Source organism: Podarcis melisellensis (assembly GCF_964234715.1).
Source record: "Podarcis melisellensis genome assembly, chromosome: 7".
NCBI classification, from domain to species: domain Eukaryota; kingdom Metazoa; phylum Chordata; class Lepidosauria; order Squamata; family Lacertidae; genus Podarcis; species Podarcis melisellensis.
In genome coordinates, this window is record NC_138539.1 from 85,326,375 (window position 1) to 85,351,834 (window position 25,460).

Sequence of the window (25,460 nt, forward strand, 5' to 3'; positions counted from 1 at the left end):
TTGCAATACTAAGTCGCTTCAGCCAGTGGAACGAGAGTTACACTGCACATTTCAATATGTAAAATAGCCGTGGAACATAGATGCCTATTACTGTTGCAAGAGCAAAGAAGACTCCACATCAATTAAATGCTACATAAATCAAGAGTAGACATTTATTTTGTATTCAAGAGTACATACACAGTGAATCAAAAAATATTGAAGTAAAGGTTTATGAAATTTAATGTTAATGCATTTCCTTATAAAATTGCAAAGCATTAGCTGTAGTCATTTGCACATGGAAATAGAGATATTTGGGTTATGGTATATATGCAACAGGCACCATGACAGATTGTAATTTCAAATCTTCCACTGCACAAACTCATTTCCAGTGCTAAGGCATTTTTCCAGAAACCAGTTTCTTCCACAATAGTAATTTACCAGTTATCAAACTCATACACATATTGTTTGCTTACCCTGAGGTTTAACACGTCAGTGGAAATTCAAGCAAATCTATATGTAATACAATTTTTTTTTAAATCATTGAGATCAATGCATTAGTGTCAGCTTGGTTAAGTTTTTAGCCAGAAAAAGGTGGTGTAGAGAAACCAAGCTAGAAACAGAGTCCCATGCGGGCGTTTGAGTGCAATTTCCAAGTGCCTTCCTCACTCCACCCCCCACAGGTAAGTTGCTTTCAGTTCTTCTTTAACACTTCAATGCAGCTTTGTATGAGAGAAACATTATTCTGGAAGGCAAAAGAAGTAGTCCGTTAGGTGGAGGAGACAGGGAGCCATCAAACCTAACCACAGAAGTCAGTTTGGTAGTTTACGTACATAAACTCAACACTGTAGCCCTATGCAGATGCAGTTACTATAACTGCCAGGTGAACTAAAGTATATCTGAAGGAGCGTCTCCACCCCCATCGTTCTACCCAGACACTGAGGTCCAGTGCCAAGGGCCTTCTGGCGGTTCCCTCACTGCGAGAAGCCAAGTTACAGGGAACCAGGCAGAAGGCCTTCTCGGTAGTGGCATCCGCCCTGTGGAACGCCCTCCCACCAGATGTCAAAGAGAACAACAACTACCAAACTTTTAGAAGACATCTGAAGGCAGCCCTGTTTAGGGAAGCTTTTAATGTTTGATGGATTACTGTATTTTAATACTTGGTTGGAAGCCGCCCAGAGTGGCTGGGGAAGCCCAGCCAGATGGGCGGGGTATAAATAATAAATTATTATTATAATAATAAAGGTGGGTTAAATTCACTTTGGTGCAAAACTTTGAATGATTTCTAGTTCATCTTCACATTCAATACCTCCCCCGCCAAACTCTTAGCTGTTACTTTAAAAAAAAAAAAACAACTACAAAATGTGGAGGTAACATGGTATGACTTTATTAGCCAGATAGAGATGCTGCTGTGGCTAATGTCTTAGTCACTGTTTCTAAACAATCAGATGGAGGGGTTTTCTTTATCTTCCCTGCTGAAGCCGTTTGCTCTCTTCCAACAGGAGCAACTTGCAACAAGTAATACAGAGACAGGGACAAAGTGAATGATGCCTTATGCCTTTAACAGCTGTGTGGCTGAAACATATTAAACAGGGTTAGTCTTTTCTGGTATGGGAAACCAATTGGGGGGGGGGGAAGCTTCACCTGCTGGTATGCTGTTTGTCAGACAACTTATTGTTTGTGACCTCTGTTACACTGTCGGACCTTATACTTCATCACAGCGGCTTATAAGATCTGAATGCTGATTTTTATTTTGCAGAGGATGAACTTTTTATGGACTAAAGGTTCATTTGGATAAACTGGAACTAGTTCCTGTATGGACAGGATGAACCAGAACTAGATTCTTTTAAAAATGAACTTTCCAAGCACTAATAGATCATGAGTGAGCATACTAAGCTTTCTTTGCCACTGTGTGGAGGTGTATGGTCGGACACTGGGATTCTCCTGTACAAGGTCTCAAAATTGCATGGGAAGCCTTGAGTATAGAATGCTCCTTTCTTCAGACCTTCACCTTCCTGAGTTGAGGCTTGACATGAAAGAGCTTCAAGCACTTGTGTGGAGGTTTTAAAATTAAGTAGACACATGAAGTAGGTCTTCTGTATAAAAATAAGAGCAAAACATCCCTCCCCCTGGATATGGCTACGCAGTGTGAATTCTCAACCTTTTGGGCACCTTGCTCTTAATTATATGCTCCAGTAGTCCCTCCTCCTAAACAAACCATGCCATTTCATAGCTGACTCTTATTCATATAAAAGGCTCTATGAGATTGTCCTTAAAGGTCAGAGTACTCAGTTCAGACATATACAAGTCTTCCCTGCACCCAGAGAAAAGCAGTGACACAGTAGTTCTTTGAAACAAATTTAAACAAGTTTTCTGTCCATATCTGAAAAGTTTTACCATGCCCAAAAAAGACTTCAGGGCTTATTTAGTGATATTGAAAGTTTTGGTTGACAGCATAAAACACACTAATCTAAATCAAACTACTTAATTAGCAATCCCGCCCCCACCTGAACAGTCTTCATATTGCAAAAGGCTTGTTTGCCAGCCCTCAAAGGACAAATACGCTGAACTGCCCCAAATGCATACAGTGGAATATTTTCTACAGTTAAGGCAGCCTCCAATCAGTGTCTTACTTTAGAACACATACCTTTGCATGCTTGATCTCGAGCTCAGACATTTCAATTAGATTTTTACGAAATGCTGCTATTCGCTTCTGTTTGAAGTTGATCAGTTCTGCCGTTGGGAGAACAGAAACGTTAAATCACTTGGAGATGGAGTCTTGGGGGGGTATCTTATCGTCTTAAATAATTTTAAATCACTACATTATTTTTGCATAATCTGAAAATTATTCTAATAGGGTGGGGAGAGAATTGTTTTCAGTTTCATTATTAGGCACAAATGGGGTGGGTGGGCGGACACATCAACAAGAGTCTACCCTGTGCATTACAGATGGGCTGGGTAGGAGAAGAGTGCTGCTACTACAGAAGAATGCCTGCATGCCAGAACCTAACACACATGGACTTCCATTAGTGTAAGAATTCATTTGGGTAGGGTTAATGCTCCAATAGCTTAAGCCACTGTCATTTTAATTGAGTTAAATGACAAACACATGAACAAATCATTAGCATATTGATGTTGAGTACTTGCCAACAGGAATGAGTAACTTTTACAGGCAGCAAAATGTTTTATGTCTTTTGAGAAACTTGGTAACTGAATTAACCCATTTTGTCAAACTATAAATAAGTGCCAAACATGCTGATATATATCTATTCCAAATAATACCCAGTTTTTCTGAAAGATTTCCATAGCACTATGGAAAGGGAAATGCAGGCAGCGACCGATGAGTGTGTGTGCCTGAAAGATGCATGATCGTGGACGTATTCATGGTGCCAAACCTGGAAGTGACCTGAAAACGTCACTTAACACGTTGCTAAAAGGGCGTAATGGGGGTGGGGCATGCTCATACGCGTTCCTCCAAAGCATGCGGGGGCCGTGAAAGGAACCCCCGTGCAAAATGGTTGTTGACTGAATCAAAAGTCTGGGATGAAGGTATGAATACTTGTACCAAACTCTTAGTGTTAGCCCTAGTAGTAAATTTAGAAGGATTTTGTAGAGGTAAAGAAAGGGGAAATAGCAATCAAACCAACAAAATTCATTCATAGAAATAGCTCAATGCTGGCAGAGCATGTACATGTGGAATTATACTGGGTGAAGCAGGTGGGGTTTTATTTTCAGTTCGTGCTCAGTAGGGCAAACCTTTAGAGACCCGAAGAACAGAAATTTATTATAGTTACCCTTATGTGTAATTCAAAACAAAAACAATACTAAACCATAAAATAAAACTATAGTGGCATTTAAGGATGTCTTAACAAAGTTCTGATTTTCCCCATGGCAGCTGGTTTGGTTTTTTTCTCTTTTTTTTGGGTGGGGGGGGGAGATATCAAATGTCATTTGGTTCAAAAATACCCCAAACAAGCTCATTTTTTTGCTGTGCTTGTTCCTTAAACATAAGTCGGGTAATCCAGTACTTTTGGTCGGTGTTCAAATTACAAGGAAAGTGGTAGGGAGGCCATTAAAGAATTCATAAGCTTCCTGCCTCCTCACCTTTAAGACAAATCATGTTACTGAGGGGGCCAGACTCCATTTGCCATCCCCACGACACAGATGCTGGTTGTCGAACTTGATGCAGAAAAATGAGATCCCACCCATCACTTCAGGGCAATTTCAATCTTTATCCCTATGCTGATTGCGAGCGAACAAAGTCATGAACACCCTAGACTGCATATCTCAAGCAGAAGTTACATCTTTCTACAAGGCAAGTAAACTCTAGACTGAAAAATTCTGGAAAAACATCTCAGGCACATCCACTGCAAAGCTTTGCCTTAATGTGGTGTCCTGAAGTGGTTTTACCTTGTTTTGCAGATTCAGAAAGTTTCTCAAATCTTTGACAGCATTCTTGCTGATGTGCTTCTGCCAACTGGACATCTTTGCTTTTCAACCTAGCTTTATCCAAAGCTTTATTTGAATTTTCATATTCCACGAGGGCCCGTGTACGTCTGTACAAGAGGTCCTGAATAGGTTGAAAGAAAAAACAGTTCTTGATCAGAGAATTTAACTCAAAGCTACACCCCATGTTATACAGATATGCAGCCTGATCTATATCTCAAGAAGCACCCCAAAATGAACAAAGAACAAAGATAAACCTTATTACAGTGGTACCTTGGTACTTGAACGGCTTGGCTCCCAAACACTGCAAACCCGGAAGTGAGTGTTCCAGTTTGCAAACATTTTTTGGAAGCCGAATGTCCGACATAGCTTCCGACTGAGTGCAGGAAGCTCCTGCAGCCAATCAGAAGCCGTGCCTTGCTCTTCGAACTGTTCCGGGAGTCATTTCGGGAGTCGTAGACAAGCAGAGATATGAAGCATATCTCCTTAGCACAAGCCGGCCAATCTAGGTGCCCAATGTGGTACCCTCCAAATGATGCTGGACTCCCATCTCCCATCAGTCCAAGCGAGCAGGGCCAAGGTTCAGAAATGCTGTAAGCTGGGATGCAATAAGTTGGCCTTGAGCTCTGCAACCTCCTGATTTTTTCATGCTTAGTGATATAGTTGAATCAGAAAGGGCTGCAAGTTTCTCATCAGAAGCAGATGAATAAGGTCGTGGCAATTGGTCTAGGAGTAGCCAAAGAAGTTCTGAACCTCAATGACAAAAAAATGTACCCAATCAACAATGAACATAGTCTCCATATTATCTTGGTACCATTTCAACCTTCAGATTGCAATCATGTGGAGCATGTTAATGCATTGCTATAAGAACTGTGGTACAAAGTTCAGCCCAATTGTTCTCATAGTGTAAGTACTGGAGAAAACGTTCAGAGAGGACTCACTTTTGCTGCTTCTATATTGAGCATATAGTATCTTAGTAATTCTGATAGTTTCAAATCTTCATCAGAAGAAACACGATTCTCTACTTTCTGTGGAAAAGAAAACATAATTACTGTATAGACAAACAATTTAAAATTCAGTGCATTTTGGCTGTAGCATCTTTAAGAAAAAAAAGTTAAATTTTGCAAATAAATAGTTCCATTTCAATCGGGCCTTGGGCTGTTTAGGAATGGAAACAACCTTGGCTGCCCTGCTGAATGACCCACACAAGGACACAGGAGTGTGACTTGAGGATATGATTCTAGACTGGGCTTCCTCAACCTCGGCCCTCCAGATGTTTTTGAGACTACAATTCCCATAATCCCTGACCACTGGTCCTGCTAGCTAGGGATCATGGGAGTTGTAGGCCAAAAACATCTGGAGGGTTGAGGAAGCCTGTTCTAGACAGTAATGCTGGGGAACTTCTATTTTACACCTTGGTCATTTACTTATAGGGTGCCTCAAAGTTCAACCTTGCTGAGATTCTGCATCAGTGCCTGGGGCCTCCATGGACTGCCTCTAGGCTAACAAATGAAGCTTAATCCAGGAATAGCTATGGTGCTCTGCGTCAGCAGGCAGGCAGGCAGGCAGGCAGGCAGGCAGGCAGGCAGGCAGGCATACTGAACTTTATGGCACTGTAGCTGCTAAACCATATCACACCACACACCACACATTTCCCCAATAATCCAACAAATCAACAAAGTTATCCAGAACAGAGCATGCAGAAACACAAGATAGTGTGCACATCAGTAGGGTTCAGTTCAGTAGAACTTCTCTAGAAACAGGGGTTCAAGCTGTGTGGCACTAAACACAGGTTATTATTTTGAAATACCCTTGGACCCAACTCTGACAAATTATGTTCAGGTGACAGCTGCAGTGGGCATTCCTTTGCCCAGCACAAGCCGGTACACCAACTACAGATCTGGCCTTGAAAACACATGTCTTAGTTACACCTTGTCTGGACTACTCTTAGTGGATGCACTCTAAGTGGGGCTTCCTTTGAAAAGGTGTCTGGAAACTCAGTTTGGTCCAGAGTGCAATAATCTTTAACATCCATTATGAGGAGGAATTGAACGTTGCACTTTTCCAATGGTTCTGTCAGCGTAAGCACTTCAGCTTGCTGATAGAACATTCTCCCCTTTCCTCTCGTCAGGCACTGTTCTGGGGGTTCTCCAGACCCCAACACACACACACCCCAGGTCAGTTTGCTGTGCTGGTACCTGCTAAAGCACCTTCTTAGTTGAACTGGCCTGTGGTTTTTAGGCTAATGATACTAAAGGTACTGTTTTCTGCACTAATATCATGGTCAGATGTCCTCTTGTGTGTCCCAACTGACCAGCGCAGTCCGTCAGGCTGTGTCTAAGGAGAGATTTTCTCAGAGGAGGTCCCTCCTGATGTAGTGAATGCTGACCCCTCCCTTACAATAGTTTGTCAGATGGCAAATACCTTCCGTTTTAGAAAGACATCTGACCGATACGGTTTTATACTGATGGCATGTGCCAATTATAGTTTTTTGTTTTGTCTCCTGCTGCTTTTTCTGTAGATTACATTTTTATCTTGCTGCTTTATGCTACTTATGTTTTATAATACAATCTAAAATGTTTTGGTTACTTTTAAGAGGGATGTTACTGTCTTGGATTATTTTTTGGTGAAAGGCGGGATATAAATATTTTAAATAAAAAATAAAATAAAATAAAAGTTACCCGGAGTTTCTCAAAGAGCTCAGAAATTTTCACCAAGTACCTGGGGAGGAATAGGGTGAGAAGAGAATGTTAACTGTATCTCCCAAACCCTGAACTCACACCAATAGCTTTATATTAGCAGCAAACCTCCTGCACTGCGGCAAGGAGTTGGGCCACATCAGCTATGGCTGCCAAGTTAGTGGTTAAATTCATAAGTGACCATGCAGGAGTGACCTGTCTCCACACCTCCTCTGCCAAACTATTTGGCTTCTGTGCTAACTGTAAAGGAAAGTCTTTCCTCCACAACCAGGATAGAAACCTCCAGGTTGGATCACCTCCACCAGTCTACCTGGAGGAAAGCAATATTTTTAGTCTGTTTCCATGCTGGCTGGGAAGAAGAGTGCTCCCCCTTTTTCTATGGCCAGCACAGTGACACAGGCTACTAGCCCCTTAGCAGGCATGTAAAAGAAATGGCACTGCAAGTAACTTTTGTGGGCTTATTTATATAAGGCTAGATTCTGATTCAACCTGCCTGAACAGATTGGCCTGTTCCGTAAGACTCCAGTTATGATGACACAGAAGAACACAGGGCAAGGAAGGAGATACTAACAGTAGAGGTATGAAGCCGTACGAAAGACAAGATGTGCAGACATCCCTGACCAACAGAAGCTACCACACCACATTAACTGGATAATCTGGTGAATGTATTCATGCTACTGCATCCTGCTAGGCAGCAATGAAATTTTAGCAGAGTCTTCCAGAGAGAACTCAATTTTCATCACTATAAACAAGTCCAACAGAGAGGAGTCAGGAATTATGCTTGAGGAAGATAGTATAGTACTAGAAGACAACTTAGATCAGAGGTTGCCAACATGGCGCCCACAGGCATCAGTGCGCCCCCCAAAAAAGCCTCAAAAGTGCACAACGCATGAGGGACTATTTGGTCTTCATGCTCAGTCCCTATTAGCACTGGTTTCCCCTCTCCTACAATGAACACTTTCCCCAAAACATGTCCACTTTTCATTGGATGCCCGGACTGGACACCCACCTTCACTTCTGTTCTGAACAGAGGGAAAATGCCTGATGTAGTGCCTCCCCCTAACTGATTGGAGTGGGGCAATGCGGCATGCCTGTGCCATTCGGTAGTCCTGCCTCTTGTTCTGCTCTTGCCTAAGGCAGCCATTTTGGTTTAGGCAACAACCCCTCACTGCAGCCATTTTGTGACTGGAGCCCACAGCACTCTCTCAAAATTCCAGATGTGCCCACTGGCCCAAAAAGAAGACCCCATAGAAAAAGAACAAGGGCTGGTGTTGTTCTGGTGCAAAGAACTAGAAACATACATGGATCAGGAATAGAGTGTTCAGTAATTGTATATTTGCAAAATTTTAAACCTGAGTTTCAGAACACTTTTGTATCAGAAGGTGACAGCACACTCAAGTGAATACCACTGTACTGGCAGCAGGTGGCGCTGTGGTATAAACCACAGAACCTCTTGGGTTTGCTGATCAGAAGGTTGGCTGTTCGAATACCCATGATGGGGTGAGCTCCCATTGCTCTGTCCCAGCGCCTGCAAATCTAACAGTTCAAAAGTATATCAGTGCAACTAGATACGAGGTACCATGTGGTGGAAAGGTAAATGGTACTTCTGTGCTCTCTGGCACTTGTCATGGTGTCCCATTGCACCAGAAGCAGTTTAGTCATGCTGGCCACATGACCCGGAAAGCTGTCTGTGGACAAACGCCGGCTCCCTCGGCCTGAAAGCGAGATGAGCGCTGTGCCCCATAGTCACATTTGACTGGACTTAACCCTCCAGGGGTCCTTTACATTTACCTTTTACTGGCAGCAAAAAATACCATAAGGGGGGTTGCATTCAAAGTAGTGCTAATAATAATAATAATAATAATAATAATAATAATAATAATAATAAATAAGCCGGGCTCAGAGCGGCAAACAACAATAAAAGTAAAACAGCATTCTAAAATCAATTCATTTTAAAATCAATTCAAAATCAAATTAATGGCAAGCATTGAGCTAGAGTTCTGTCAGACTGTGCCTTGGCCAAAGGCCTGTGGAACAGCTCGGTCTTGCAGGCCCTGCGGAAAGATGTCAAGTCCCTAGTCTCTTGTGACAGAGCGTTTCACCAGATCGGGGCCACAGCCAAAAAAGCCCTGGCTCTGGTTGAGGCCTGCCACACCTCCAAGATGTGTTTGAAGACTGTAAGGTCCTCTGTGGGACATACCAGGAGAGGTGGTCCCATAGGTACGAGGGTCCTAAGGAGATTGTTCCATCAGTACAGGCATTTCTGCTTGCCCAATGGAATGTTCTCCCCTCTCCTCGCTCTGTATGCTGTTCTGGGGGCTCTCAAGACCTTCCAGAGCAGATCATGGTGTGGGTGGGAAGGAGAAGCAAGGGCAGTCCTCTTACCCTAGCGGGAATCATTACACTGGTTTCTGCTAGGGCAACAATTTAGTTGAATACAGCCCAATGAATCCACAGGAGTCAACTGCTGTTACACGAGAGGGTAAGAATAGCAGAATGCAGGGAGCAGAAGCAGCTAGCTGCCAGTTAAGAAATCAATAGTATTGAGACAAAAACTAAGAACAGAGAAATTTACAGACACTAGGTGATATCAAGATTCATCATGCTCAGAGGAAACCCACTGAAATCAATAGGTCTATGCTGAATATGACATGGGACAGTATCCAAGTGAACAGTTCCACTAGTGTAAGGATTCTTAGTTGTGCAATGGAAATTCTTCACCCTCTCCTCACCCTGCACGCCCTGTAAATCTGCTCCAGAGAGGGGAAGGATCCCCTGCAATAGATTCAAAGGTCAAGCTGGAAGGGGGTGGCAGAACAGGGAGAAGTGGGGATCGTTCTCTTGAACAGCTGAAAGTTCTTGTCCTAGTGAAACAGTACAGTTGGATAACTCCCTAAGCTGGATATCACCTACTTGCAAAAAAGAATCAATAGGAAAGAAATACAGAAAGTGAATATCAAAGGCAGAAAAATAAAAGGGAATAGCATGAAAACTAATCAAATTTACAGAAGGCACCAAAAGTTAATATTCTGAACTCTAATTTCCCTTTAATATTGTTTTCAGGTTTGGCTTAATTATACAGGAGGTCTCAACTGTGTCACCCCTAACATGTCCTGCTGCCATTTAAATAAAAAAGTTATCAGGATAGCAGATGATGAATCTGACACGTTACATTTACTTTGAACCTTAGTGGCCTTTGTCACTGTGACAAAATAAATAAATAAATAAATAAATAAATAAATAAATAAATAAATAAATAAATAAAACCTTTATTGTCAATGTACAACCTGTGTACAATGAAAGTTTGAGAATCTTTGCCAGAGCTATTTTTGAAGAGGAATGGAATGGACTTACTTTTTAATGGTAGTTGGTTCTTCTAGAGCTAGACTATTTAAGCAAGCCGAAGTATGAATATAATCATCTGCAACATCTGTTGAGAAAGAACACAAAACACTTTCAGTCTTGTCTCTGAACTGAGCAGTATTTAGAAAATACTCAAGTGTCTCTATAGGTGAAAAATTTACTTTTATGAGCTCTTGTCATCTTATCTGCCTTTGCACATGCATCCTTGATTCTGTTGTAGTAGTTTATAAGAAATGTCTTCTCTTGTCCAAAGAAATCATCTACTTCCTGGAAAGAGATTTTCGGATGATTAGTGTTTTGACCAAGAAAACACAAAAATTCGGCTAGAGTTACTTTCACATTAACCCTCTTTAGTAGGAATGCAATACGAGTTTGGCTTTTGAAATCATTTACAAAATATTTAGCTACTTTAAGCCTTCCCTAAAACAAGTGAACATCATGTGAAGGTCTGTGTATGTGTGCAGAATTATGACAGCCCCAACACCCTTTTACCTGAAAGTTGCTTAAATCTTTTCAAAATAATCAGCCTTAAAAAAAGAAAAACACTTTAAAAGTCTTGCTCTGATAGGTTCACTGCACAAGCAATCTCCATTCCCTCCGCTCTGTTCCCTACCCCATAAAAAAATCCTGATAAGTTAGTTTTACTTTACAGTGGAAAGGAAAGTGGTGGGGAAGATAGCACTTTGCTCTCATCCAGCAGGGCTGTTGTTATGTCTATACCTCCAAAAATAGGGCGGACTGCTCACAGTAGTACTGAATTCATGGTGTCCTGGAGCCCCCGATTTGCCCCCCCCTCCAACCCACTCCATTGCTAAAGAATGAGCCTAAGTGTTTGTTGTTAGCAACGCAATTTGCACAATTTCATGCCAGAAAGTCTTGAAGTGATTTACAATAAAACAGTTAACATACGAAGAAGCAGTTAAAACAACTGCATATATAAAAAGATTTTTAAAAATATAAAAGCAGTTCAAAACAACAACATTTATATGAAATCAATTAAAATCCAAGAGAGCAACTGGAATAAAGGTTTTTAAATGCTAGTAATACAGTATACGTAAGCAGGCATACAGATTTATGGAAAATAACGCAGGAGACAATCTAGCTTTAAGAACTCTTACTTTAACCCCAGAGAACAGAACTTCGTCAGCGCTCTTCACCACAATTTTGAAGAAGCCACCAAACATTTCTTTTGTGTTTTTCCTCCGAACACTTAGCTAAGAAAGATAGGGAGAGAGACACATTAGGCAGTGATAAACTATCCATTATCATTATGCTGGAATTCAAACCAGTGATCTTGGTGCTATTGGCACCATACCCTAACCTAACCCATGCATTTCCAGCATTCTACCCACGGAGCCCACTTTAGAGTGGTAGCTATTAATGAGGACTATGTGTGAGAAATTGGCACTACATGAACAGATACAGTTACAAAATTGTGGCAGGTAGAGTTTGGAATATTCAATCAGCAATTACAGACATAATTTTATTATTTCTAATCCTGTTTCAAAAATTGTTCAATTCTTTACCACAGCACTTTCCTTGTGGCAAGGAGTTCCATAGTTCAGCTGTCTTCAAGTTAAATAGGTGTTATTTATGGAAGCAATGTAAAGTTGTATATTTTATATTTTAATGCTTATCTTGATTATGAATTTTGATGTTTAAATTTAATGATCTGTAAATCATCCTGGGATATTTTTGATGAAGGCTGGTTAAGAAATAATGTAAATAAATGAAAAGCAGATGTGCCTTACATCCTGATCATACTCAAGGAAGACATGAAAGTTGTGATCTTGACTGAGAAGAGGGTGGGCAGAAATTCGCTGAAGGAAGACTTCATGTGACGATACGGTTTTCTTGAAGACCGCAAGGTACTCCCTGGAAGAAAAAAAAAAAATGGGATGGGAAAAAATGTGCCCCACATTGTGCACACTTCGGCCTAAGGTGCACCTGCATCGTAGTGGGCTGTGCATACAAGCATTGCAGGTATCTTCTTGCATAGAATCGAGGAGCTGGAAAGGACCCAAAGTGTCATCTGCCCCTCAGGAATCACAGCCAATTGCAGTCAATTACAGTCATACCTTGGAAGTCAAACCGAATCTGTTCCGGAAGTCCATTTTACTTCCAAAACGTCCAGAAACCAAAGCACAACTTCTGATTGGCTGCAGAATTGGCTCCTGCAGCCAACTGGAGGCTGCGGATGTTCGGCTTCCAAAAATAGTTCACAAACTAGAACAGTCACTTCCGGGTTTGCGGCGTTCGGGAGCCAAAAGGTTTGAGAACTGAGCTGTTCGAAAAGCAAGGTACGACTGTAGTTGCTTTCACTGATGAATCCCATAGCTTCTTATTTACATTTTAGATGACAGATTAGATGACACTCTCTCACCCACTAATACAATCAGCGGCTGCTATGACCATATACCTCGAATTATGTGTACGGGTCCTGATCTGGCAGTAGGAACCACACGCACAGCCAGAGACTGGAATTAGAGACCATCCCCAGAAACAGGACTTTGGGCACCTCCTTCACAGCAAACTCATCTCCCTAGCTGAACTGGATGACTTCCATCATACACAATTCTTGTCAGAGCTTTTTTTCTAAAAAAATGTTTAGGGGTACTCTCATTTTCCTACTCATATTGAGATACTGCCCCTCAATGAGGCCAAACTTAGATTCACAAAAAGTTTAGGGTAACCCTGCATCTCCCTAGAAAAAAAGCACTGGTTCTTGTATCCAGATATGAACTTTAGCTCCTTCACACACACCCATATCTTGATATTTTAAATCAGTATTCAACCTCTCAGACTTAAGAACTACCCTTTAATCCCATTTAAAAAAAATGCTGCAAGGCTTTCTGTCATGACAGGCTGATAGATCGACTGTGACACTAAGCTGATAAAAGTGCTACAAGCCACCGTACATATCTGTCTCCAATGACAATGCTGGATCAAAGAGTCTACAAACCAGATCATTCAAGGCAGGGATGGGGGACCTGCAGCCCTCCACTGCTGACTTCAATTCCTAATTTGATCCAATCAGAATAGTCTGTCAAGATCTGGACAGCCACAGACTCCCTATCTCTTCTTTTTCGTGTGTGCGTGTTAACTCTTTCCAGAACAGACTGGTTACCAGCTAGTTGGACAGATGACATTCTCACTAGCAGCAACTCTGCCTTCAAACTGGATCCCAAGTTGATTTCCAGGCCTAATCCAAAGCACAGGTTCTTAACTTTAAAACCCTCAACAACTTGGTTCTAGTAATCTCTGAGAATGTGCAAATTCTCCCAGGACTTGAGATCTTCTAAGGAGACCCTATTTTGAAACATGTCTTATGGGAAGCCTAGGTTACCCACAAACAGGAGAGAAGACTTCTTCGTAGCAGCTCTGATCTCTGGAATAGTCTACCAGGACAGGTCTATTCTCTTTTTGGAGAATGGTGAATTTGCCTACCCCAACTTTTCACAAACACTGGATGACAGACTGCTATCATGTCTTGTAACTTTATTGAAATGTTTAATTATGTTATAAGTTTTCTTAAGCTTGTAAATGACAAATTGTCTGAATAGTGGTGTATAAACATATTTAAATAACATGAGCTTTTAACTACGACTGGGGAAACTGGCTTCAAATCCCCATTGGCACTTGGACTTTCACTGGGTGACCTTTAGCCAGTCACTACCTTAGAGCCAAACCTGCACACAAGGTTTGCTGAGAGGATAAAATCAGAATTGTAGAGCTGGAAGGGTCCCTAAGGATCATCTAGTCTAACCCCTGCAATGCAGGAATATGTAGCTGTCCCAGAAAGGGATCAAACGTGCAACCTTGACATTATCAGCACCATGCTCCAACTAACTGAGCTATCCAGGGCTATATATTGTCCTTAGAATAAAGGGAGTATATGAATGCAACAAACTAAACTAAACTAACAAACCACTAAGAGGAGTGGGAAGACAATGCAAATTCAGAAAACTTACTAGGCCGTTTTAACCTGTAGAGTCTTGACAGTTCAGAAGCCTTCTTTACACTCATATAGATTTGTCAGCAAGCAAACATTTACATGGGATATAGAGGGTCTTTTCGTTAAGTATGATCACACTCACGCTTCCAGCTCTTGCTTCAATTTGGCAAATTCCTCTTTTGTCATAGACATTTCTCCTTCCCCAAGCTTATGCATCTTCTCTCTGGGGCCATCAAAGTCCGGCTTTGCAGGTGCTGGAGGAATCTTAGACAAAAATATCTGTTGTTAGGAACCTCCTTGTCCAAAAAGAGAACTTCAGTAATTTCTACTGTCTAGCAATTTCTACAAGAACACTGCAAGTCAAACATCTAATTTTTATGGAAATACCTTCCAGCTGAGGTCAGAAAAGCCACCTCTCTGTTGAGCTTCCAGTGCTTTCTGAAGACATTTTTATTCATTTTTAATAGAATTAATAGAATAATAGCTTTTAGTCATATTAAGTTTCATTGTATTGTGTCTCCTACTGTAATTAAATGTAAATGTAAAGGGACCCCTGACCATTAGGTCCAGTCGTGACCGACTCTGGGGTTGCGGCGCTCATCTCGCTTTATTGGCTGAGGGAGCTGGCGTACAGCTTCCGGGTCATGTGGCCAGCATGACTAAGCCGCTTCTGGCGAACCGGAGCAGCGCACGGAAACGCCGTTTACCTTCCCACCAGAGCGGTACCTATTTATCTACTTGCACTTTGATGTGCTTTCGAACTGCTAGGTGGGCAGGAGCAGGGACTGAGCAACGGGAGCTCACCCCATCGCGGGGATTCGAACCGCCGACCTTCTGATCGGCAAGCCCTAGGCTCTGTGGTTTAACCCAGAGCACCACCTGCGTCCCCCTACTGTAATTAAGTAGTATATAATTTGTTAAAGTAAAAAATAACTTAGGTACAGTATAGTATAACAATATTTCGCTATAGAACAGCAGTGTAAATGCTGAAAAGATGTGAAATGAACTAAAATATGACCAATGTATTCAGAGTGTTCTAAGGGCAAATCTGTAGCTACAGATCTTTTGAGATGGAGATTGAGGATAGACAGGGGTGGAGACGTAGCACATTGCAAGTAAATGCAAAACTGCATCTCCAAAAAGTAGTATTGTATGTCTAATTTAAATAAAATGATGAAATTTGAAGTGTGCGAAGTCCTGACAATAATCTCATTGCCTTTGTATGAGCCCCTAGCACAAAAAATTGGGGCAATTGTTGAAGGGTGTCAAATGCTCTTGGAGCTGAAACTGAGAACAGCACTCTAGCACACACAAGCATACACACACTCTTGCTGCTAAACATATATGTCATTTCTCAACTACTTCAGTCTTCAATAAAACCAACAAGCTAAAAAAAATCCAAACCAACAATAGTACAACTAAATTTATTTTAGAAACTGGAGAAAACTCAGAAAACCACACAATTAAAAGATTAGCAAAATAAAGCAGAATTTAACTGTACTTCAGCAAGATCCACATCTCTGGCTCTTCTTAGATCTCCTTTTGGAGGCAATTTCACAATGATCCACCAATGAAGTATCACTACTTCATTAAATTATCATCTTGCTGCCCTCAGTAAGGTTTCATTATTTGATAAACTCAAAATTAGTTACTGTAAAGTGTTGAAATGTGGTTACTTAATAGTGCAACCTACCCATGTCTACTCAGAAGTAAGTCTCACTGAACCTAGTGGGGTTTAATCCCAGGTTAAGTGGGTACAGAACTGCAGCATAACTGAAATATCCATAGCAACCCCACTCATGCATTGAAATGAGTTTCAAGGCTACAGATATATATCAATATACACTGGAGATTAAGAATCAGTACTATGAAATTCTTAAAAAAAATATCAGAAACCACAGAATTACTTGTTTGCAATTTCTTTGTTTAGCAAAGATGTCTGTATTTTAAATCAGATTTTGTAAGTACTTACAATTAGTCCTGCATACTCTTCTGTCTCAATAAATGTGTCATGCAGCCACTCAAAATCTTCATGCTGTCTTGTAACTGAGAATTCTGTGCTCTGAAAAACTGGCAGTGTAGTCTGAAAGCAGAGATCAGTTACTCCTTTGGACCTCATTAATACAAAAAAATAAATAAATAGTGTAGGCTTTTGAGCCTGTTAAGCTGGAACATGGGGGGGAAGACTTCAGGTTTGTAGGATCTACTTTTTTTTTTAACTAGAACCCTGAGAGCCACCAACTGGAGCCGGGTGTAAAGAAACACGTGTAAAATTAAAGTATTCTGAGACAAGAGATGAGGAATTTGTTCTGAATGCCAGAAATGGAGTTTACAGCCCTTCTACACAAAACTCCGCTATTAGCTTTCCTCACTTGCTATTGCAACCACATCCCATATTCAGATCTATGCAGGCAGCACAACTGCCATCTAAAAACTGTTTAGAAGTCAAGATACAAACAAACAGAAAAAGTCTGAACTGATTTTAAATTTAAAGACTAAGTCCCAAATCTTGCCCCCCTTACTGAAATCAAATCTGAATTACTACATGTTATTAAAAGCAGTAATATAATGTGTGAATATAAAGTGAGATTAAACAAATGAACCAAAAACCAGTTTCTTAAATTTCTTAACCCCAAACCAGTATCTTAAAATGACCCATGAGCAACATCATCCCTGAAATCTTGCTTTTGTAAAATTTAAACAAAATCTCAGCTTATTTAGGCCATGGTTCATTTTGAATTTTATATAAATGGATATATATATATTGGTTTAAAACATGATATATGGCTTTTCAGGTGGTTTTCAATACACTGCTCAATCTTGATTAATACAAGAGGTATTTACGGTAGATGTATATGGAAGCAAGTGAAAAAATAAAATATAATAAAAAGTACAGTGGACCCTCTGGATACGGATTTACTTCGTTCCGCGGGTCCGTACGCACCCCGAAAAAATCTGTATCCAGAGGCGCCGCTTCTGCACACATACACAGTGCAATAGAGCACTTCTGTGCATGCGCAAGCAGCAAAACCCGGAAAAATACTTCCGGGTTTGCCGTTTTGGCAACCCGAAGATTACATATCCAGAGAGGTACATAACCCAAGGGTCCACTGTAGAGGGAAGATTTCCGAAGAGATAATTGTGGAGAAACAGACCACATCATCTTTTAAAAATTGGCATTAAAATGATTTCATTTCAATTTACATGAGGTAAGGCTATTTTCCAAGCCATGTTCACTAATCTGTAACTTTGTAGAAGTTACCTCGGTCACTAAACATGGCAAAGTTGCAGCTTTGTCCCAACTTTAATTATCCTTCTTCCCTGCCATTTTACCTTAGTATGGACTGTGAATTTCACTTTGTCTTTTTCACTGAGAGCATCAGGGATATCAATCTGCAGTGAAGGGTCAATATTTAGATCCACAGACACAGACCTCATCTGAAATGAAAGCAGAAGGAATTTAGAGGGCTGGAGATCTCAGCAATAGTTTCCTACACCAGCTCCATACCTGTTAAACCTCAGCTAGGAGGATGGGATAAGGAATAGCAATTCTTTGGAAGCAACCTTCGGGTCACCTATTTACTGTGGTACTGCTGCTGAGGAGTCCTTACCAGAGTTCAATCTCAATTTATAACCATTAGCAGTAACAATACATGAAAAATATATGAGAGGATTATTATAGCATCAATTGAACAAAAACAGGTCTTGGGGTGGGGAAGATAAAACTACTTTTTTTTTTCTTTCCTTAGGAGCAGCATGGCATTTAGGTAGTTTAGATTTATACTGCAATCTCAGAGAAGCCTATGTAGGACTGGCGGACAGTTAATTTAAATTTTATTTCAAAATTTATTTCAAAAGAAGGGCTAAAATTAATTTCAACATCGTTTATCAAAACTGCTTGCCCCCATGTATGATGACCTCCTCCCACACCACTCTTAGTGCATTAAGATCTTCAACTGAGGTCCCTCTCTGAGTTCCACTATATATATATATATATATATATATATGGAAATCAGAGTCCTAACTAGGGCTGTGTGATGTATCAATACATTGTCTGAAACCGGTCTGAAGATCAGATCGCGGTAACAGTTTCAAAACTTTTGAGCTTGCAAGCGTGCAGCTCTGTTGGGTGGTGATTGCTGGGAAGAGAACGATTCCCGTTGTGGTGGCCTTGGCAGAGGAAACCCAAGATGCTCCTCTGCCTGCCTGCTCCTTCCCTCCCTCCACAGCCCAGCTGCCCCTCCTTATTTCAGACATTGTAATATACTGGTGTACTGTACTGCGATGGTTAACTAGTGATATATCACTAGTTCTTGGTATCTGAAGAAGTGTGCATGCACACGAAAGTTCATACCAATAAACAAACTTAGTTGGTCTCTAAAGTGCTACTGGAAGGAATTTTTTAATAGTGATATATGACAATGTGAAAAAATCAGATGTCTATCTAGGAGCAAGGAAATGAAAGCTGAGCTGTGTGGAAACGAAACAGCAGAGCAAAGGCAGAGAGGGGCTGAGGGAGAGGTTAGGGTAGGCAGGCTGAAAAATGAGTTGCTACAGCCTTTGGAATCCTGGGTAGAGGGTGGGAATGGCCAGACCACAGAAGGACAGTTTGCTTTGGTCTTCAGTTGCTACCTGCAAAGTTAGCTGTTTATCCCGCTCCCCACTCCCAAGTGAGAAGGAATCCATTTAAGCATGTGAAAGAGTTTTGTTTACTTATGCCAAGAGTACCACAAGGGAGTCTCTTCAGCACATCAAAAGGCACAGTGCTACTTTTCCTAGAAAAAGAGGTGCCAAAACTCACCATTAACACCTCACTCCTTCTCTTAGAATGGCAATGGCACCCACCTGAGAGGTGCTTGAAGCTGAGTTGCAGTGAGTTCAAGCTGAGAAAAAGCCCTGAAAAGGCTTCAGGGGAGCAGGGATGAAAGGGAATGCCAACAGCTCAATAGCTGGTGACAGCTTTTCAGCTGTTTTAGTCAGCCAGGAACACTACCCTTCCGCTCCTGTGGTGGTGATTTCTATCTCCTGTGGTGGCAGGATATCTATCTCCACTTGGTCACAAGGGGGCGCTCCTTAGTTCCAAAAGGCGACTGGCTCCCTGTTAGTTTCAAATGCTGATGCAGTATGCACATAAAAGTGCATAAAAGTACCGCCTGTCTATATGTATGCATGTCTGTGGCCCGTGTGTACAAAAAGTGTGCACAAGTATGGTCATGTCCACGTCATCACATTTGCTGCTGCTATGTGCCTCTGCGAGCTTGGACCAACAGGGAGCATGGCAAAAAATTCTTAGTCATGTCTGCACTAGACTTCTCAGTATTGTAGCAGGTCTAGGGTAAAGAAAAGCCTGCCTGCTGCCATTCAGAAACAGACAAATTGCTAATTAATTAATATTTTGCATCCCTTTCCCCCTCCAAGTTCATCTGACTTTACAGCCTGGTATAACCATATATTGTATGTTGCCAAGTGTGAGGAACAGACCTATGAAGCTTGGTGCTCAACAGGCTCAAACGGACAGAGTGTTCAACCAATTTGGTTCCCCTTCCTTATTAATGTAGCAGGTGGTCATATTAGCCTCCCTCTGAACCCAAAACACATTTTGGGGGAAGCTGTTACATCATCTCAATCTTCTACCCTTTCCTCTTCCACCCTACCCATTATTTAATTTTCTTCTATTGCCTTTTGGAGTGTTTAACTGGCTAGATTTTCTTTTTGTTTTGTGTTATATTCTTGCTTGTTTGATGTACTACATTGTTCCATGCTCTGAAACTCTAAGAAAAAAATAGACCCTAACTTCTGTCACCTAGCTGGGTCAGGGATTCCTGCACTTCTGAAGTTACATGTATATACAGGCAACCCCCATTTTCTGTGGGGGTTACGTTCTGGGTCATCACACGCGTCAGTGGAGTGCGCATAAGTCCACCCTGCCCACTTCCGAGTCCAAAAACAACTCCAGCATTTACGGTCACACACTCAAAACAGGAGTTGCCCGTAGACTGTGTGCCATGTCAGCACATTCAGTTGCCAAAAGGTTTATACAGCTATTCTGAAGTTACTTATCTTAACTGCCCAGGCACATTCTGTTGTCAAAACAATATATATTGCAGAGTACATGGGGGGGGGAGGATACTGGACAAAAGAAACAGCTTCCGCTCAGATAACACTCTATTCCAGAATAAGCAACAGATTATGCATGAAGTTCATAGTGCAAAACAAAAAAAAAATTCCTTCCAGTAGCACCTTAAAGACCAACTAAGTTAGTTCTTGGTATGAGCTTTCGTGTGCATGCACACTTCTTCAGATACCTGGTGAGGTTGATGGACTTCCATTTCATGCGGCTCAATGTGGTGCCTTCCATAGTTCCAGTTACAGATAGGTAGCCGTGTTGGTCTGCATCTGAAGAAGTGTGCATGCACACAAAAGCTCATACCAAGAACTAACTTAGTTGGTCTTTAAGGTGCTACTGGAAGGAAAAAAAATTTTTGTTTTGACTATGGCAGACCAACACGGCTACCTATCTGTAACTGGTTCATAGTGCAGTTTAGGATCACTTCACATTACGTGCAGATTGGTTTCCAGCATGTCCACTTGTGGTACGCAATGCTACTCACTCAGAGTTGATCTTGCCTGCAGGCTAATGATTAATGATCCCAGGCAAACAGGATAGGAAAGCTGCAGCCCTCCAGTGCTGTTGGAATCATAGTTCCATTAGCCTCAGCCAACACACTCAGCTGGCAGCAGTCAGAAACAATTATGGGAGTTGCAGTGCAGCCCAACACCATCCGGGGAACCACAATACGTATTGTAAGGATTTATTAAGCATTATTCTATTAAAAATATAAAAATGTGGGTCACAAATTGAGGGCGACTTGATGTTAAGATGAAGGCATATTAAAAATGTGGGCACAGCATAATCTTAGCATTCAACAGCTTTGAGTGGGGGGTTGTGTGTGTGTTTTTTATCAATCAATGGTATATACGTTCTACAAAATAAATTTTAGGCTGCAATTCTATGCACACTTTCCTAAGAATAAGCATTACTGAAAACAGTGGAAGTTGCTTCCAAGTAAAGTTGCAGAGAATTGCACAAGATGTCCCACTGATTTAGGGCTAAACTGAACATGATGGTAATAGTTTTTTGCATTTAAGCATAACAAATTTTAAAAGTAAACTGACTGGAGATAGGCTGCAGTTCACTGGCATTGTTTATTCCCCTCCTTTTTCTCTGACATGACTCAATCTGACTTACAGATAAAAACAAGAACCTCGAAAAACAAAGAAAAAAATCACTGAAAAACTACTGATAGAATTAAAACTATATACAGATATAAAATATATTAAAGTCATACCAATAATTACAATAAAAACAGCATGGCACCAGTACTTTCATTAAAAACAGTCAGTTCCCCTAAGCCTGCTGTAACAGAAAAGTATTCACCTGCTGATGGAAGGAAAGAAGGATGGAGCTGATCTAGATTCCCTAGGGAGGGAGCTCCTAAGTTTGGGAGCAGCCACCGAGAACATCCCCACCCAGCCTGCCTGTGAGGGTGGAAGGACTGAGAGAAGGACATCCCCCAAAGACCTCCAAACCTGGGCAGGTATGTATGAGGGAATACGGTTTTCCAGCTCATAACCAGCACTTTCAGTTGTGCCCAGAAACAGACTGGTAGCCAGTTTGGAGCTTTTTCTAGCAAGCCGTCTGCTCCCCTATAACAATCTGGCTGCAGCTCTTTGAGGCAGCTGGAGTCCCTGAGCACTTTTCAAGCGCAGCCCCACACAGAGAGGACATCACTAGGGCAGCGTGTCGCTGTGGCCAAACCGGACACCTCCAGCAACAGGAACCCATCTCCTTTGCATACTTGAAGTTCAGTCCATGGGGTCTCCCGGTGGGGCTTGGAGGGAACCTCCGCCAAATAATAATAATAATAATAATAATACAGTCATAACTCGGGTTGAAGTAGCTTCGTGATGAATATTTTCGTGTTGTGCTCTGCGGCAACCCGGACGTAACAGAGTGTGTTACTTCCGGGTTTCGCCGCTTGCAAAGACGCTCAAAATGATGTCACGCGCATGCGCGGAAGCAGCAAAACGCAACCCACGCATGCACAGACACACAGTCGTGTCTTACGTTTACTTCAGGATGCAAACGGGGCTCCGGAACGGTTCCCGTTCGTTTCCAGAGGTACCACTGTAATTTATTATTTATACCCCGCCTATCTGGCTGAGTTTCCCCAGCCACTCTGGGCAGCTCCCAATCAAATATTAAAAACACAATACAGCATTAAACATTAAAAAACTTCCCTAATCAGGGCTGCCTTCAGATGTCTTCTAAAAGTCTGGTAGTTGTTTTTCTCTTTGACATCTGGTGGGAGGGCGTTCCACAGAGCGGGTGCCACTACCGAGAAGGCCCTCTGCCTGGTTCCCTGTAACCTCACTTCTCGCAATGAGGGAACCAATGCTGGACCTCAGTGTCCGGCCTGAATCCCTCGGCCAGCCCCTGCCAGCAGTGCTGAGCTAGCAGACCAGAGGCCTGGCATGGTGGAAGAAGGCAGCTTCCTACGAGCGCATCGCCCCGTGTCCGGACTGCAGCCCGGCCCACCTCTGACCCTCCGGCGCTGGAGGCACAGACCGAGAAGCGCCTCACGGTGGGGCAGCTCCGCCCTTGAGGCAGAGACAAGCAGACCAGAGGCGTAGCATGGGGGGTGCAGGGGGGCCCGGCTGCACCGGGGCAACATCTGGGGGTTAGGGTTAGGGGGCGCAAATCCATGGGTTAGGGGGCGCGAGTCCACAGGTTAGGGGGCGCAAATCCACGGGTTAGGGGGTGCAAATCCACAGGTTAGGGGGCGCAAATCCACGGGTTAGGGGGCGCAAATCCACGGGTTAGGGGGTGCAAATCCACGGGTTAGGGGGCGCAAATCCACGGGTTAGGGGGCGCAAATCCACGGGTTAGGGGGCGCAAATCCACGGGTTAGGGGGCGCAAATCCACGGGTTAGGGGGCTCAAATTACTTGCCTTGCCCCGGGTGCTGACAACCCACGCTACGCCATTGAAGCAGACACCGCCTGAGGGAGCCGGACGACGCGCAGGAAGCGGGCCGGCCGCGTCCACACGTGCAGGCAGGCGCAAGCAAGCTGCCCCCTCCCCTCCCAGGAAGCGACGCCCGTCCACAAGCGAAGCGGAACCCACTCGCTCCCTGGAGCCGTCAGCCCGGACTCCGGAGGCCTTTTTCTGCTCCGAGAGGGGGGTGGTGGTTTCAGTTGGGTAAAAGTCGCGCGCATTCCCCCCCCCCTCAAAATATGCGGGCGCCTGACAGAGCAGCGCTTCTCTGAGGGGAAAAGAGGCGGGGGGGGAGGGGAAGCGCTTCTTCTCGGGCGGGGCTGTGGAGAGGCTTCCTTGCCCCCCCCCCAAGCCAAGCCCGGAGAGAGGGGCTCCCCTCGCCCCCCCCCCTGCACCGCGCGAGGCTCACCTTCTCCCGACTCCCCTTCTCCTCCTCCCGCGGCAGCTGCTCCTTCGTTGCCACAGACATGACAGCGCCTCGCCCTGGAGGCTCCTACTGCGCAGCCGCGGAGGCTCCCCCCGCGCACCGCCTTTTCTGCTGCTCGGGAGGCCCCGCCCCCGCCCTAGAGATAAGAAAAGGGTAGATGAGCCCCGTTTGCAGCTGCCCGTGCATCTTCTCCTCCCTGAGCCGCCTAGAGTCCGGGGATGGGGAGGAAAGGTGGGCAGCGCCGGCCCGCCCAGGGGGAGAGCTGAGGCGACCGCCTGTAACCCTGGACAACACGCAACACAACACACCCCTCTATGGCCCAAGGGCTGCATTAACTCTTGGTTAACTTATATGCAGAATTCATCATGCGAAAGGCTGTGCTGGATGATTCCCAAGTCAGAATTAAGATTGCCGGAAGAAATATCAACAACCTCAGATATGCAGATGACACAACCTTGATGGCAGAAAGTGAGGAGGAATTAAAGAACCTTTTAATGAGGGTGAAAGAGGAGAGCGCAAAATATGGTCTGAAGCTCAACATCAAAAAAACGAAGATCATGGCCACTGGTCCCATCACCTCCTGGCAAATAAAAGGGGAAGAAATGGAGGCAGCGAGAGATTTTACTTTCTTGGGCTCCATGCATCACTGCAGATGGTGACAGCAGCCACAAAATTAAAAGACGCCTGCTTCTTGGGAGGAAAGCAATGACAAACCTAGACAGCATCTTAAAAAGCAGAGACATCACCTTGCCGACAAAGGTCCGTATAGTTAAAGCCATGGTTTTCCCAGTAATGATGTATGGAAGTGAGAGCTGGACCATAAAGAAGGCTGATTGCCGAAGAATTGATGCTTTTGAATTATGGTGCTGGAGGAGACTCTTGAGAGCCCCATGGATTGCAAGAAGATCAAACCTATCCATTCTGAAGGAAATCAGCCCTGAGTGCTCACTGGAAGGACAGATTGTGAAGCTGAGGCTCCAGTACTTTGGCCACCTCATGAGAAGAGAAGACTCCCTGGAAAAGACCCTGATGTTGGGAAAGATGGAGGGCACAAGGAGAAGGGGGCGACAGAGGACGAGATGGTTGGATAGTGTTCTTGAAGCTACTAGCATGAGTTTGACCAAACTGTGGGAGACAGTGGAAGACAGAAGTGCCTGGCATGATCTGGTCCATGGGGTCACGAAGAGCCAGACACGACTAAACAACAGCAACAACAAACCTCGCAGGAGTCACCTGGCAGCGGTGGGTGTGGCCTCCAAATTAGCACACCCAGGGCAGACTCCCTGCAGGTGAGCGGAGGGCGGGGGATGAGCTCTGATTCTCAGGTGACTGACCTGACGGCTTGCGAAGGGGGGCACTTTGCATCTCCAGGGGAAGCCGGGGTGGGGAGGGCCACCCGCATCATGCAACGGCTACGTGGGGGGACATTGGAAGAGCTGTCCAGGCATGCCGGTGGAGAGGCCGTTTGGGGGCGCTTTGCCGAGGGCCCCCTAAAACCTGGAAGCCTGTCCCTTTGTGGTCAAAGACAAGAGGCTTG

General features: G+C 43.4%; 1 protein-coding gene across 1 annotated transcript; it reads right to left on the bottom strand.

Annotated features, from left to right (window-relative positions):
* Nucleotides 1-138: 138 nt before the first annotated feature.
* SNX5 (sorting nexin 5) lies at nt 139-24,010 on the bottom strand. The gene is made up of 13 exons (XM_081917867.1): nt 23,906-24,010; nt 17,773-17,877; nt 16,412-16,522; nt 14,582-14,703; nt 12,236-12,359; nt 11,603-11,698; nt 10,646-10,751; nt 10,476-10,551; nt 7,104-7,143; nt 5,364-5,450; nt 4,387-4,546; nt 2,624-2,709; nt 139-721 (listed from the first exon to the last, which is right to left on the bottom strand). The coding sequence occupies exons 1-13, from the start codon at nt 23,963-23,965 to the stop codon at nt 671-673; spliced, it is 1,224 nt and encodes a 407-aa protein (XP_081773993.1). The 5' UTR covers nt 23,966-24,010; the 3' UTR covers nt 139-670.
* Between the last annotated feature and the right edge of the window lie 1,450 nt (nt 24,011-25,460).